General features: G+C 41.2%; 2 protein-coding genes across 3 annotated transcripts; one reads left to right on the plus strand and one right to left on the minus strand.

The window, feature by feature from the left end:
* Positions 1 to 5313: 5313 nt before the first annotated feature.
* On the plus strand, positions 5314 to 16781 carry LOC6595707. Of its 2 annotated transcripts, none has more exons than XM_026989031.1 (8): positions 5314 to 5365; positions 9118 to 9683; positions 13396 to 13738; positions 14394 to 14797; positions 14888 to 15009; positions 15074 to 15189; positions 15258 to 15375; positions 15434 to 16781. In XM_026989031.1, the coding sequence occupies exons 2-8, from the start codon at positions 9371 to 9373 to the stop codon at positions 15902 to 15904; spliced, it is 1887 nt and encodes a 628-aa protein (XP_026844832.1). In that variant the 5' UTR covers positions 5314 to 5365; positions 9118 to 9370; the 3' UTR covers positions 15905 to 16781. The 2 variants fall into 2 exon arrangements, with proteins under 2 accessions (XP_026844832.1, XP_002020743.2); XM_002020707.2 differs by lacking the exon at positions 5314 to 5365 and adding an exon at positions 8168 to 8222.
* Positions 11249 to 12818, minus strand: LOC6595708. The gene is made up of 2 exons (XM_026989032.1): positions 11565 to 12818; positions 11249 to 11505 (listed from the first exon to the last, which is right to left on the minus strand). The coding sequence occupies exons 1-2, from the start codon at positions 12519 to 12521 to the stop codon at positions 11305 to 11307; spliced, it is 1158 nt and encodes a 385-aa protein (XP_026844833.1). The 5' UTR covers positions 12522 to 12818; the 3' UTR covers positions 11249 to 11304.
* Positions 16782 to 16882: the final 101 nt, after the last annotated feature.

Genomic DNA, 16882 nt, shown 5'->3' on the forward strand with positions numbered 1-16882 from the left:
CCTCGCGGCCAGCGCATTTAATTATAATGTCGAGGAGGGCGCTGGGCCTGAGTACTAATGCCATTTCCGGTCGCCGACAGCCGACGACTATGTCGGGTCTGCGTCTTGTCCTGTACTTTTTTTGCAAGGCAAAAACATTCCCTTTTGTTGCCATACCCTGTAAGGGCGAGGCTTGTGGGGTAGTCTAAATAATGGAATAAATTTGACACCCACAATGGCATTCAAATAATCTTTTTGTAATCTTTATTCTCAATACATACATATGTATGTATGTAATCTGGAACGAGTATAAAATCGTAGATAAAAAGTGCTCACACTTAGGTATCTTAGGTATCATTAAGTCCATCCCTAACTACAAATACTATAATTCATTTGGCTTAACATTCCCCGCCTGAGAGGGAATTAGGAAAAAGACGCTCTAATTAAGGTCCTGCGCAAAGTCAAAGCCTTGTTTAAGCTAATTTTTTTTGACTGAAACATATAAATCGGGATTTGTGTGAGTGTAATACTCTCGTTTTATTTAGCAAACATTTTCGAGATCTGTGCGAACTGCGCGCACTGCAAAAATATTCAATATGCACATGAATTATTTGCCATTGATTTATTGCTCATATGTATGCCTGCTGGCTCAATATTGCACATAAAAGGCATTTAAACAAAAGCTGTCTTGTATTTTATTTCGTATTTATTTGTGCATTTTTCTCATCTTTTTATGGCATTTAAAAAAGCCGGCCATAGTGGAATTTTGCATAGGCAAATGAACACATTTAATTTTATTCAGAGTTTATACAAACTTCGAAACAGCCAAATGAGAAAACTCGATGGAAAAGCGAGCGAAGGCCAGCTGTGAAAATGTTACCAAAATGCATCCAAAAGATTCAGAGCGGAGGGGCCAAGACATCTGGCTAGTGCCTGGGGAAATGTCTTGGAATTTGTTTAAGTAAATCTCACTTGGACGCTTTTCATTAGACCACTCAGCGAGAGCCAAGAAAATAGCACCAAGAAACACAAAAGTCATCCAACTGGAAGAGAAGGATGGCAAAAATATATAAAATAAAATCTCCCATGCATGGGGACCTCCTCAAAGTGTTGTCCTCTGAGAATCACCAAGAGTTCTTAGTAGATAAAGTACAAACAAGGACCGACTCCTCAGAGATGGGAATTGTTCGAATTAAATTCTATTTAAAATTTAATACGGTTTTATTCGACTCAACACTTTTAATGCAAATGGCTTACAATGCATTGCCACTTTATGTTAATTATTTATGCAAATTTTCCAAACTTAAGCGCTCTTATTTCATATCCACACACAATTTATAATTCAATTACAAGAATACAAAGTGCGACCGCGTTAATAAAACAAAAAAAAAATGATTCACTTTCAATTAAAGCGGTCGTTTTTCCACACTTCAGTCGGGAATAATTCAATTAAAAAGTCTTTAAAGAACTATTGTTCAATGGAGAATATTTTGCTGAAAGTTAAAGTAGAATCGGGGGAGGCTCCATGAGTATTCCCAGGCCATTTTCCCAGCCCCAGCACCATTTGAATATTCAATTAAGTCTAACTGCCAATTCTGTGATAAGCTCTCGCCCCAAAGCCTCTCCGACCCGGAACAAAGACAATTCTTTGGGCCTGGGCTGGGGCCTGGTTGACTGGCCTTGGAACATGGCCTACTGGCGATAATTTCTGTTAGACCCATAAAGGATGACACTTCCCAGCATTAAGCGAGGATCAACATCAACAGCATAAACCACAGCACTTGAATGAGCATTAAAGCTGAGACAGAGATAGAATATAAGGGTTTGCTTAATTAACAAAAAAAGTATCGGAGGAAAACGTGTCGTGCAACCTCTATTAAATCAAGTAAATTTGTATATATTGCTCAGGAACTTACTCTACGAATATTCGGCAGAGTAACAAGCGTGTCAAAGCATTTTTGTGACATCTCTTATTTATTTTATAACCAGCAAAGGCCAAAAAGTCGAGTGAACGCAAACAGCATGCATAAATTACCGCAAAGAGACACGAAAGACCAAAGTCCTCGACGCTGGACTCCTGGACTGGACTGGACCAGGACCTGGACTTGATTCTGGTCCTTGTCCTGGCCCGGTTCGTGCTCCTCCATTGCAGTGCGAAAAATGTGTTGAAATATTAAAAAAGAGGCCAAAGCGAAAACTGTGGCCAAATGCAGATGAGCAGGCACAAAATTCTCTTCTACTTTCAACTATTTGGACACTTTCCCTGCCTTCTTTTTTGGTATTTGTAGAATGCTAAAAAGGCCACTTTAGTTTTAACCACAAAGTTTGCCTCTGTATGTGTTGTCGACCTCGTTGCACTTTTCGAGAGGCCTGGGAGCCAGGGGGCATCGGTCTTTTATGTCATTTAACTATGTTTCAGCCAGGACAATTGTGCACAGGTCCTAGTCCCTGCCCAGCCTCCAGTCCGCTCCAATCCGATTTAGCTGAGGTCCTCAGTCAGCCAGGCGTTGATTGCCAGGCATTTAAAGTGTTTTCAATGTAAATCTATGTAAATACATGCTGGTAAATAAAAGAGCAACTCCATGGGTCCATGGAATGGAAACTTTCGACTGGATAAATTGTATAGCCATATTTATTTGTTTTGCTAGCTCAATGCACGTTTCCAATGGCATTACCCATGTCCCCCAGTCTCCAGTCCCCCAGTCCCCATGTGCACACTCTTCAGACGACGCCTAAGACCTTAAGCCAGTCGCCCTTTAAGCCGCACTTATGCACAGTTTTCGGTCTATGTTTTGCTTTCATTTCCCTTTCTTTTTTTTGTCTATACCCTTGCAGGCAGCATTGTGATTTTGATGCTTGTGACACCGAGAACGATATCTGATCCCTTTCGATGGTGTTCCACAACTTAAGGGGAGCTATCAACCGACTTATCTGCGGACCTATCCACAGGCAGTCGGATCCATATCTGTTTCTAGGGCATAGACAATAGTTGGCTTTGGAAAAAATGTATAATAAACATTTTTGGAACAGAGCTGATAGTAGATATGGTGCCACCTAAAAGGCGCAAGAAACATAAAAAATGCACTAATAAAAGGAAATTTATGCAAGAAACGAGTAGTATTCGTTTGCAAAAACGTCTCGGTTTAGCCAATAATGGCTTTTGGAACTATCTGCGGGTGTACAGAAAGACGTATCCCTGGCTGACGCCAAAAGACACGGTCCGAAAAGGAGCTAAGGCTTGGTGTGCACTTACAAGAAAGCAGAAGACAAAGTATGAGCATATGGTAATCAGAAATATCCCTAAAACTAACTTCATTCTTAAACTTGTCTTTCTCCATATAATATTCAACAGGAACGAGCCTCATCTGACAGCATTCTTTCTTTTCTGATCTATTTGATTGGCTATTGAGACCTATCGCTCACTTACCCTTGACAGGACCCTCATGAAATCCCAATCTGTGTATTCCAAATTAATGTATGTCTCAAAATATGAAATCTACCTATGACCTGCATCTGCTCTCTTCCCATATAAGTAGTTTTTCAAGTGTATCTGAAGCATCGATGGCCGAAAACAAATTTCCTTCCTTGTTTGGTCTGTTTTCCTTTCATCTCCAGTTTTCCCATTATTTTTCTGCGGGTTTTCGTTCTCTGTTCTTGCTTGGAAAACCTTGAATCGTTCGCTTTGATTTGTGTTTCCTTGCGTTTGATTGTTGAACATTTATTCTATATTTTTGGTTTATTTTTTGGTTCTTTGTGTAGCACTTGCTGCATTTAATGGCATGAAAATTAATTTGACATTTAATAGCTATAGTGTTGTTGTGTTTATTAAGTATTCATTGTTTTTTATGTTTGCTAGGAGCAAACAAATTTCCGGCGCATATTTTATATATTGTTTGCACTGTCACGTGTCGGCTACCAATGATGCCTCCTGCATATTATAATTATGAATTATCCAAATAAATCAGACGAGTAGCGACCTGTTAATGTGTTAATAATAGCCCCGGCTACGTGCTGTTCAATGTGTTTATGTCTTGTTGAAGTATATTTATACAAGGTATTCCTGGAGATGAATGGTATATTGTAGCGAACATGACTCCCTAGAATGAATAAGTTCTTTATTATCATCAATTGTCAATTGATATGGCCCTGTCTGTGTATTGTCACCTTATACTGGCATCAACATTACATCCGTTACCTCCTTATCCCAAGCATAGCTCCCGGGGAGACCCAGCCAGCTGTCAGCGCTTCACATTTGAAAGCTACAGCAATTTGAGAATCTCATATACAAGTGCATCCCAAGTACTGGGCATCTCATAGTCGAGACACTCGACTATGGCATTCTCTCATATTGAGTTTGAGTGCGTGGAGTACGTGGCGTATACTTGATTAATACATAATTGTGCGAAAGTAATGCAAAGAATGCGTCGAATGCACGTTGCGAAACGGAGAGAGAGAGAAAGGAAAAGGGGTGTTTGCGAATAATTGAGCAATTTTTACTGTGCATTTCAATTGATTTTATTTATACCCATTTAATATTTTCAAACATTTTAACACATTTAAAAATTATTGAAATATTTTTGTTAGAGGTTAAAGTTCTTGAAAACACTAACACAGAAATTTCAATCTTCGGCATTTGCATAAAATCAAATCCTCTTCATTTTCTGCACTAAAAAAATATAATTACAGTTATGCAATACAGCAATACAGGTATATTTCCATATTCCCTTTGGCATTGTTGCGGCTTCCCTTCCCAACAGCTTAATCAGTACTTCAAATATAGATATACATACGATATACACATGTAAGTATTGTTACGGAATTTCAGGTCTGTAAAAAATATATCTATACTTGAAGAAGCTTAAAGAAACTATCTTAGGAATTTCTGATAACTAATATAACTTTTATATCAGTGCCATCAGTGCGTATAAGTAATATTTATTTAACTACTGAAATTTCAACTACTTCTGGTTTGTGTCTCGGTTAATCATGCAAGCTTTGGTACAATTGTTATGAAAGCTTTAGTATACAAGCTTAGACTAGTTAAAAGCTTCGGCTTAGTTGACTTGACTAACGTAGTCAGAGCAAAGCGCTGAGTGCGGAGATAAAAATAAAGAAATTCAGGCAGTCAATGGAAAATGAAGAAGTTGTACATAAATATGCTGACTTTACTTTTAAAAATGATTCCACCTGCCTTCGAATACCACTATCTGGCTAACGAGATTCCACACAAAACTTGACAACCCTAGCCAGTAGACAGCCAAGGAGCCCCCAAAAACGACGCAGCCGAGGCAAAAGCTCCTCATTTGTCGCCACTTTTCCGGCACAACAGACGCAACATTTGCCGAGAGAGAGCCGCGCGAGCGGATAATAAAATCCAGTGAAACAAGTAAAAAATTGCAGTGGAACATTGAGCAGTCCGCTGCAAACAAAACCTAATCTAATTAAAGCAAAACTCGCTAAAGATAATGTGAAACGGGGCACAAAAGAAATTCAATCACTGGAAAGGAAAAGTCAGCGGTGAAAAGTCGCCGTCGAGCAGGGCTATCGTAATGGAAGGAGAGAAGAAAAGACTCTGGAAAAGACTTTTGTGTGCAAGAAAACTAAGTGCAATAAACTGTGAATAATCCCAGAATTAGCGGCGTATGCATCGTGCGGTCCCCTGGGTGGGGAATTGGGCCTGGATTCGGTTCCATTCTATTGCTGGATGTCCAGATTTATATTATGCAAATTAATTTCAATTGGTTTGCACTCTGGATACAGCATTCCGTATGCGGCTCTGTTTATTGTTGCGGTTCCTGCTGCTGCTTCTCTGTTGCTCTTCGTCACTGTATTACTCGTACACCACTCCGTAGTGCTCAATACTACTCGTAGTAGTAGTAGTAGTCGTAGTACTATCACTACTACTACTCTGTAGTAGTCTTCCTGCTTTTCGTATACATAAATTCGGCAAAAAGTTGCCTTGTCAGGTGGTAATGTGCCTCCCATTCCCCACCTCTGCTACCCCACATACGGATGTATGACTCCATAACAAGTGTGTGCGTGTCTGGCTTGATTTACCGGCTTTTCTGAGGGCTAAAACTATGAGCATAGTTTTCCCAAGAATTTTTTAATCATACAGGAATGCAGAGTGCACAAAAAGGGGAGAAGGAAAAGCAGCTGGCAAAAACCCAGCGCAAGCTCTACGTGAAAATGTAATTACAAACTGTGTTGGGGAAAAGCTCGTGTTGACGGAAAGGCGAGTGCTCCGTAACTATCACAGCTGCCAATTACGAGTAATTTAAGTTCACATTAAAGCGGGTAATTTTATAAATACTTTGCTCAACTTTGCTACAAGTTCCTCCGTGAAATGTAGCACCTGGGAGATGTTTGACATTTGCTTTCATTGTTGATTCCTCACCGGGAAGTTCCTGAAACTCAATTAACTAGGTGCTCAAATAATTTTCAGTAGTTTCTCTAATCTTTTGCGACACCTAACAAGGGCTACATCTTGGCAGTTCCTGTCAACAATTAAGAAATGTTAGCAAGGGGGTTCGACCCCAAACTTTGGGTAACATTCAGGAAGGAATGTTTTTCCGGGTGTAAAGTGGTTCAACAATATTATCTTTTAACATTTGTTGGAACGTTAACTAGCAGCAGTTTAAACAATTTTGAAATTTATAAAGATTCAAGAATTTTCTAATTGTTTTTCCTGTTCAAAAAATCCTCTTCGAAGAATATAATTTCCTATGGATATAATTGACCATTTTTTCATTTCTCGAGACTTATAACCACATTTTTTCTTGACGAAATAGTTCCAAAACTTTTGTTTCCGACCATCCAGACAATTTAATTTAAAATAAAAAAAGTGGAACCATAAAAACACAAAATTTAATCAAGATATAAAAAGCCGAAGCCCCTGCCGCATACGAAATGCAGCTCGATGGTAGTATTAAAAGCTGACTAAAAATAAAGTCTCCGCATGACCATAATATCAATTACAATTACGTGGACCGAGCCGGCAGACTCGCTTTCAGAGACCCACAATGAGAAAAAAAGTGACGTGCACGAGACTCTCATTATAGTGTATATAAGGCAGCGCACACAGCGGGAAGACATCGGGAAAGAAGCCAAAAATACAGACTTGCAGTACGGCAAGACAAGACAACATTTACGTGGTGCAGCAGTCAGTCAGTCGGTAGTCTTATGTAGTCTTCTGTAGTCTGCGGCCACCGGGAGAGCAAAGCTCAGCAGCTCAGCAGCTCAGCCCCCATCAGCACAATCACAGCAATTGCTTCCAGACCGATGGGACAGACAGACAGACAGACAAACAGACGGACATACAGACCGGCGGACAGACTGGGTAGAGTTCCACAATAATGGGGAACCACTGACAGACCAGACCAGACCATGCCACAGACATCCATCCATCCATCCAGTCCATGCGTCGAGCATCGAGCATCAGCATCGAGCGACGAGCGACGAGCGGCGGTAGTTGCACAATTTTGCACAAAAGCCAAAGCATAATCATGAATAATGAGCGTTTGTGATAAGTGATAAATGCCCAGTGGCGAATGCACACGGAATATGAATAAGAAGGAAATTGTTTTTCTCGCTATGGAATGGGAAAAATCATTGCTTGTTTATAGAGAAAATATGACAAGTAATGGTTGAAGCGTGTATAAATAGTAGTAGGGTTAGTACCACGGAGTGTCAGAGTTGCACTCCAGGACTCTGTCTCTCAGTGCATACATATTGGGGTTGTGTGAATCACTCCCTTAATTAGGAAGAGCCAAAACATTAGGCATCTTTTTCTTAGTTGGCACCTAAATACGAAAGATTGATTTTCCAGGGTATCAATGGACATTAGGTTAGGTTAGGTTCAGGCGGTAGCCTGGGGGAGTGATGAAACAATTAAAACTTTTTCTCATTAGTTCTGTAAAATAAAATTACCAATAAAAATATATATGTATCCGTATTGCTTCAAAATTCCATCATTCCCCGTATGCCGGACACACAGGTCTCCTCTTGGGGCAGAGCCATCCCATTTCCCAGTGGGCATTCGCTGAGCCCGTTTTTCTCTGCCTTCTGTCCCTGCTCTTTCCATAGTCTCTTCTTTCTGGTCTTCCAGTCGGGCGCTTCGCCCGCCCATGCCCAGAGCCAGAGCCAGACCCACAGGTCCACAGGTCCGCAGTATGAAACGGGAATCGGTACGGTTCGGTTTGGTTGAGTTCAGTTCAGTTCAGTAAGCCAAATGCGCGCCAAAGGTGAAAAAGCAAGCCAAATATTTATTTTAAAAATATTCTAAAATACAACAGAAATAGTGGGGATCCAGATTCAGAGTGGGAAAAGTCATCCCAAGAGTGCAGTTTTGTTTTGTTTGTGGATATTTTCCGTGCCAGCTTTTCCGCTAGTCGCTTTGATTAGTTTAAGTTGCCGCCAAGTGTTTGTGCGTTCTCCTCTTTTTCTGGATTTATTTACGCCGTAGTTTGCCGTTTAGTTTTGTCAACTTTAATTGAAATTAATTTACTTTCTTCACATATCTGACAGATGTGTTTGTATCTGTTGCTGTATCTGTATCATCGTATCTGTGTATCTGTATCTGGGTATCTGTGAACACATGCCGCCGACTGAGGCGAGCAGCCTTGTATGCGATCAGATCCGAGCCCAGAGGTCAGCAAATAAGCAAATTATCGCATATGATGGTTTACTATATAGATACGGTTTATATGCAAATTGAAAATAAAATCTGACAAAAGAGGATCACGACTCGAGGAATGTGCAAAATTTAACTACGGCTGTTCTTGATTACCATCTATTTTGCATCTTATAAAGATACCCACCCTAGCCTACCTCTTGGGCTTTTCCCCCAAACCAAATATGCACCCGACTGCAATCAAATGTAAATCCAATCGTGATGAACCCCAGCCAAACTATTCACTTCTATATATAAACATATATATATTATATATGTACATATCTTTTTTATAGAGACGAAAAATGCGATATGATTTGCATACAAAACACTGCTAGAAGACCCCTCGCTCAGCCCGATGGGGAATGACTTGAATTTCAATAAGTTCCAGAGTTTGCAAACTCATCAAAATCGCCTTTGATAGAGTGCTCAATTATAACCCTCTTCTCTTCTGCTCCCGGACACAGCTCTCGACCATTATGTAAAGCTTCTCTTGGCCAAAAACTTATACACAAACGAAAATGAATAAACTCGTGGTACCGTAAAAACAATCAGAACAAAAAACTGAGAGAAACCCAAGTGGAAAAACTAGAAGAACATAACCAAAACTCGAACAAAACAAAAGGAAAACTCTCTGAAAGTGCTAGCAATTAAAAATAATTTCACAAATTGCAAACGAACAAGAAAGCAAAAATAAATAAAGGGAAACCCGAAACTTGAATGTCGCGCAAAATGTTGCAAGTGCCGGTGGCAACATTTCTGTTGCTGCTGCTGCTGCAGAGTGCCTCGGCCTCTCCAGCTCCAGTTCCAGCAGCGGCTGCAGCTGCCTCCCCAGATGCATCCACCATCAGCTTTCCTCTGGAACGTCAAATCGATGCCAGTTTGAAGAACGCCAAGCAGATTGAGAGCAGAGTGCTGCCCGAGTTGGACGGCCTGCAACGCAATCAGGAGGATGAGAAGTGGCAGCAAGTCGTCCGGTTTATTGACGATGGTTTCCCCGTCCTCGAGCTGTATGCCTACAAGTTCAAGAGGGGTGAGTACCGCAGTGGGACATTCCATTTAGCTTCTCATTTCTGAATTTATTATGTACTTGATATTTCTGAAGTATGAAATTACAAAACTTTTCTCCAAAATTACTAAAATGTGTCATCGTTTATCATGGACTGCCTGCTTAACCCTCTCGTAATGTCTCAGAAACGCCGTACTATTCACGAAATGCTGTTCGAGAACATGGCCCATATCCAGCCATGGCTGAATATCTGAAGGAGATGACTACGATTCATTTTGCATGGCCAATCGGTAGAGCCAGAACATTTGCATCTAAGAAGCCAGAAAGTTAGGAAAGAACAGAACACTTCCTTATGTGTATATTTCTAAATTCTCAGCTGACGCTGAGGCTTGAAGTTGGCCCTGAAACGGCCAAACTCTCGTTTAGCTGAATAGATGGCCATATTGATGTAGATCAGACACAGAGGATAGCCCAATGCTGCAATTAAACCATATATCAATTTGGCCGCCAATTACAATTACAATTACAAGACCAAATGGAAGATGATCACGATGAAAAAGAATTCCTCGATCAGGCAGATCCACACAAAGAGCCGTATGACAGGGCTAAGCTTCTGGCGAAGCCTAATCAGATTTTTGTGGTAATCAATCAGGTGTATGTACTGATGTCTGTGGGATCGGAATATATTCAGACCATAGAAGAAGTAGAGGATCAGAAGAGCCTCCAGCCGAGCCTCGTAAAAGTTTTGAAAACTTGGCAGTGGGTACCACAAACGGAATAAAATCGTGTTGACGAGGAAAAATTATTATGGTTCCCATCTGAACCAGATGTATGAATTAGAACTACCAGTTGATCGTAGGTTCTTGTCCGCATATTCTATTATATCTTTCAAAAATCCGCATAAATCTGTTGAGTACGTCCTGTTGCATCTGTTCCCGCTGATAAAGATTGTTATAGGCAATGCTGTAACTTATGAGAAAGTTCTTATTGAGTATACACAAGTGCACTGTCATATACAGCACATTCAGGGAACGCTCCGTAGCAGGCCACAGGTCTACAAGGGCCTCCAGGAACTCCATGAAGTAGTAGATGAAGTGCAGCAGGAACATCACGAATAGCCAGAATGTGTGAATCACTCCCATGGTAAAATTCAACTGGGTGCTTAGCCGAAAAGCACGCTTCCGAGGGACATATTTGTAAATGTTGCAACCCGAAAGCGCTGTCAGCAGTTGCAACAGCTGCAGTATGTACGTTAGACAGGACATGGCCAACTGATTACCAAGCTCCCGCAACTACAAAAAGGGTGGCCAGATGGGGGAAAGGGGACTGTGTGATGTTGATGAATGACTTCGCTTAACTGTCCAAATGCTGATCGTAAAAAGAGAACTACTTCATTTACCTAATAGACCAGGCTATTAACAAATTATTGATGGGAGGTAGGGCCTCCCTAATACACTGACTTCAGAATTTTTTCCCATATTTATTGGTACAAACATCCGAAAGATTTTGTTCACTATATGACTGTTTAATAATACATAATATTTGTGATAGAAATGTATGTAATTCATAGTAAATCTAGTATAGCAAAGATTACAATTACAAATTCATTACATGATTCATTGGGATTAAAAAAACTGAAAATCAGCTACTGGCGCTTTTCCTTAACCCTCTCATAATTCTTCAGAAATTCGTTACTATTCACGTAAATGCCATATGTAAACATGGCCCACGTAAAGCCCTTACTGAGGACCTCCAAGATATGGCCACGGTTCAAGCGAAATACATTCAAATCGCTCTTGTCTGCTCCGTTATGCAGAGTCAATCGGTAGAGCCAAAACATCTGTAACTATGGAACCAGAAAGTTAATACAGAAACCAACACATTCTTCATATTCACCGAACTCACTTGACGCTCGGGCTTGCAGTTTTTCTTGAAATGTCCAAACTCTCTTTGGGCCGAGTCGATAGCGAGATTGACATAGACAAGACACAGCGGATAGGAGAAGTTTAAAACAACTGTATAGAAGTAGTAACCCACTGAGTGGGAGCTGGGCTCCTTAGATAAGAACAAATGGAGCGTGATCACGAAGAAAATGAAGTCATCCATTATACAGATCCAGATCAGGGGTCTGATTAGAGGCTCGAACCTTCTGCGCAACTGAATCAGGTTCTTATAGTAATCAATCAGCGGTATTAACTGACGTCGGTTGGGGCGGGATGGTGGCAGAATATAGCAAGAGTAGAGGATCAGCAGACCCAAGTGGGCAGTAACCCCCAGCAGAAATGGCTGAATCCTGCCGAAAAGAATCCCTGAGCGGCGTAAAAATGCTATGAATATAGAATTTGGGCCGAAGAATGGAATCTTGTCCAGTAGAGATCGGTTACTCATCATTGTCATGGAAGCCATCTTACCCATGTACATGAGAAAGAGCCACCAATTAATGGTGGGCCCTTGTCCACATATACTTCTATATCTATAATAGATGCGCGCAAATCTGTTCAGCAAGTCCCGCATCCGCTTCCGCTGGTACACATAGATATAGGCAATAATGTAACTGATGAAAATTGGATCATTGAGTAAAATGAATTGAGTCGCCAGGTAAAATAGATTCAGAGCACCGTCACTGTTCGGTTTCAAGTTCACCAGGACGTCTATGAAGAAAAAGATGAACGTGGCCGAGAAGATCAGGAAGATAAACAGTAGCCAGGGTCTCAGCCAGAAGCCGTGGAGTACTCCCAAGGCCATATTCAACTGGGAGCTCAGCTGAAATGCCCGTTTTTTAGGAGCGTATTTATAGATGTTGCAACCCGAAATCGATGTCAGCACTTGCAACAGCTGCAGTGTTCTCGTTAGGCAGGACATGGTAAGACTGGCTCTCGGTTATACACAGTTCTCGAAGACTTGGCAACTCCGCAGATGGCCAAAATGGGGAAAATGTGTGACATTGATGAATGGCTTCGTTCAACTGTCCAAATGCTGATCATAAACTAAAACTACTTCATTTAACTAATTGACAGGCTACGAGTATAGGCAAGGCATGGCAAATGGATGGTGTAATCTTTCAATGGAATAGTTCTTTCATATATTTGAAATATTTCTAATGTAATAATTGAATTTTTTATGGAGTATCAGTAACAATTCACGTAGCTTCTACATAGAGATGATAGAGATCATAGGGAGAAAACCAATAGAGGAATACAATCTGAATTACTATGAAAGAAAAATCCAATTTAAATATAATTACACTGATTAATAATGAAATAGCAATGAGAAAGAAAAGCATGTACAAAAATGTAGTGACTTGGCGGAACCCTAAAAGCTTATTACCTCATTAGGCATCATTGCGAATACCTCCCCGAATACCTCCAACCACAGCACAGCATAACAATGTGTATTTTTATGCGTGTCGCATAATAATATGATATAATTAGCCCAGCATATTCCCCTGCCGAGACGGGAGACGGTAGTCTTCTGGTCTGGCATTACTCGTACACACCCACGAAAAGGAAAAAAAATAAAAGGCATACGCCCCGAGCACAGCCGAAAGTTAATTACTTGATTAGCATGCAGACAGGTAGGGGATTCAGGAGTAGCCTGGTAAATGAAACGAAAACAGTTTACATTTTTAAGTGAGCAATTCCCCAAGTAACTCTCTCTATCCCATCTCTTCTATCCGACTTTATGTACTTGTATTTGTGTGTCTGTATGTATGTATATGGCCCGATTCTAATTGCAGATATCCCATATACATTGATTGTGCCCAAAATCGATGTGCGGACCATCGAGAAGCCGCGACTGAAGGAGTTCATGTTGGAGCATTTGGTGCCTGGGAAGCTCTTTGACAGCTATAGCGGTGTGGCCAACAGCAAGGAAGAGGAGGAGTCCTACGGCAATGGGAACGGACATAAAATCGTTTTTCGTAAATTGGAAAAGTCCCACAACAATGTTTGGCTACTCAATGGACAGCAAATACTCTACAAGCTGCGTATCAATGAGAATTTGATGGCCATTGGAATTGATGGTTATTTGGGCGATAGGAAGTCGCCCTACTCCAAGCGGAACATACAGGAAACGAACAAGTGAGTACAGCCCTTCGGTACGCTACAGTGGGACAACTCCCATCTGAACTCCTTAAATCTGTGACTGTGAATACTTTTCATTCAAGATGGACATGTTTGATAAGGAGCATTTTGGTGGCCATACAAATTGGTGGTTGCTAAAGTTGATCTATCAGTTACACATGCATATATCTCCCACATATACTACCCACCCATATATGCTTTGTAGGAAAATAGTGAGATTGATATTGTAGATAGATTGACAGACAGATGAATATGTATTGAGATAATTATGTAGGTCTGCAATAAATAAATAGCTTATGATGAATCCTACAAAAGTCTTTCAAAGTTTGACCACAGATTGGGCTGTAGAGCTGCCACTGCACCTGCAACTGCAACTGCAGCTTTGGGGCTTATCTCGAACCACTGTGCGGTGCTATCTAGCGAGTACTAAGTTCCTCCTGGTCCTAGTTTGTTTGCGGTCAAAAGTGCACTCATGCGAAATTTATCAGGCCGCAAACAAAGTTTTTGCTGGTCCAACTTTCTGCACAAACACACACACATTTAGATTTTCCTTTTCCGCCTCTGGTAAAGGCCGAATCTCTCCATATACATACACATATATATATCCCATCTATATATATATCACATCTATCTGTGCCCATCCCACTTATAGCCGCTACAACGACCCCCAGCCGCTGGAGCAGCCGAACATTACGAATGCACATGCCAAAGTGGAGCCCATTATTAAGGAGTCGAAGGCCAGTCCGCTGATGTCGTTTTTGGCCAACATGAAGACAGGCACAAAAGTATTCCAACACTTTCTATCGAAAAGCAATCTGACACGCATAATGGATGACAATGCCTATACGGTGCTGATACCCTCGGACAATGCCTTCCAGCGCTGGCATCCCATCGATTGGGGCTTCTATCCGTTCAGTGTGCCAGAGTTCACCGAAACGGTGCTGCTCAATCATTTCCTGCCCATGCAGCGGCCCCTCCGACTATCGGATGTGAGGAACATGGACGAGGTCGTCGTTCACACCATGGGCGGTGATGATGTCGTCTTCCATGGCCAACGTAAGTGGCCCCATAAATTATATTCCGAATTCAATTTATGACAACATTCTTCTCCTTGGCTTCTTTGCTTATTTGCTCCCCCTTGAATAGCCACCCCCACGGTGAATAATGTCAGCATTATGTCCGACTTCACCCTCTCCAACGGCAATCAGGTGTTCATTATATCGGAGGTGCTCTTTGTCACCGAGGCCGTCGTCTCCAAATTGCACCAGGTAACCCGGTTATGGCTTATCCAATTCTAGTGTTTGATTTAATGTAATATTGCTCCTCCTTCAGATGCACAAGGACAAGGAGACTCCCCCGTTGCTGGCATTCCCCTGGTTTGGGGCTCAGTTCTTGTCGCATTCGTTTTTGGCCCTGGAAAGAGATCCACGCTTTACCCAGATTACTAGGTAAGGAGTTTGTTGGATTATTATATGAGATATGCTGGGCTATGTCTTCTATTCAATCCTCCCAAAAGATATCTGAACAACGCAGAGATTGCTCCCCATATCTCAGGAGCCAATTACACCTTCTTTGTGCCAGAGGATCGGGCCTTTGAGAAGCTTGGTTTCGATCGACTTTCGGATGAGGTAATGGTAAGTATTCGTGGTCGAATTTAAGCAAATATGGCTTACTAATCCTCTGACTTTCTAGGCCTCTCAGCGGGGAATAAAAATGCTCTTAAATCACTTTGTACGCGGCCGTCTTTACAACCGTGATCTGCGCGATAATGAGGTCTACGAAACGATCGGCGGCGGTCACATAAAGATCACTCGGAACCCGGGCAGCAACTATACGAGCGTCAACAATGCCCAGATAACGGAGAGTGAGGTATTCGTCTACAACCTGGGCACCATGTACTATCTGGATGACATCCTTTATTCGCACATACTCCGCGACTTCATCAGCAAGTCGACCAAGACGAGATCGAATCGAAACGGCGGCGACTCCGGTGGAGGATCGCGCAGCACTTCCCGTCCCAGCGATGTGGAGATCGTGCCCAATGAGTTCGAGAGCGAGCACAATGGCGGCGACTATGCCATCCATGGCGATGACGAGGACTTTGAGGATGAGATCATCACGCCAAAAGCGTTGCCCGTCCAGATCTATGAGTTGCCCAAGTAGAGAGTGCCTCGTACGAGGATTCAGGCCGAGAGTGCTGGCAGATCCAAGAGGGTCACCATGTGGGGGAGTTTGATATGGGCTTACATAAAGCTAAATATAATTTTTTTTTGCGTGAGGTCTGTATTGAGTCGAGTGGATTATGGAGAAGAGGGAGGAGGCGCTTAAAGCGTTTTTGTATAGTTCTGGGCTAATTTTTTAAAGCATTTCTCTAGTTTAGTTGATAGTTTCTTGTGTACATTTTAAGTTTAGCATTGAACGAGGCGGTGAAACGAAGTATGCTACAACAGCAACCAGAAGAACAACAGAAAACGGCAACAAATATACTATACCTAATCCTAAAGAACTTATCAGCAATTTAAACGAAGCTTGTAGACATAGCGAGAAATTGCAAGAGAAAAACCAAGATAACTATAACTATATGAAGAGTGAAGAATAAGCATTCACGTAATATTCGAATTACATAGAAACGAAACACAAACCAAAACAAACAAACAAAAAAAGAAAAATATAAACAAACGAACGAAATTTTCACACAAAATTATAAAGATATGCGTATACCTACCATAGATACCCGTATATACTATCAAAATTCAATTAGCGCTCATCGATGTTGATGCTTTTTTGGGTCTATCCGTATGAGAGAGGGCATAGCGAGAACATATCCAGCTAAATCGATTGGAAAACAATTCCTTGGTCAAAAAAGAGAGATATGTACCAGTATATCTTACAGGCAGATATTGTATTTTTTAATTTAATGACATTAATGATATTGATATTTAATGTACTATCTGTGTATATGAACAAAACAAAAGCAATGAGAACGAAACATGCAATTTTATAATAGTTTGTTAAAATAAAAAGAAAAATCTTCCAGAAATACAGAGTAGCGCTCATCTTTTTGGTGTTTCGTTGAACTAGTTTTATTATGAATTAGTTAAACTCAATACACATGTAAGTATGGTTATTATAATCATAAAT

This window comes from Drosophila persimilis, unplaced genomic scaffold, assembly GCF_003286085.1.
Source record: "Drosophila persimilis strain 14011-0111.01,24,50 unplaced genomic scaffold, DperRS2 tig00000191-arrow-pilon, whole genome shotgun sequence".
Classification (NCBI taxonomy): Eukaryota; Metazoa; Arthropoda; class Insecta; order Diptera; family Drosophilidae; genus Drosophila; species Drosophila persimilis.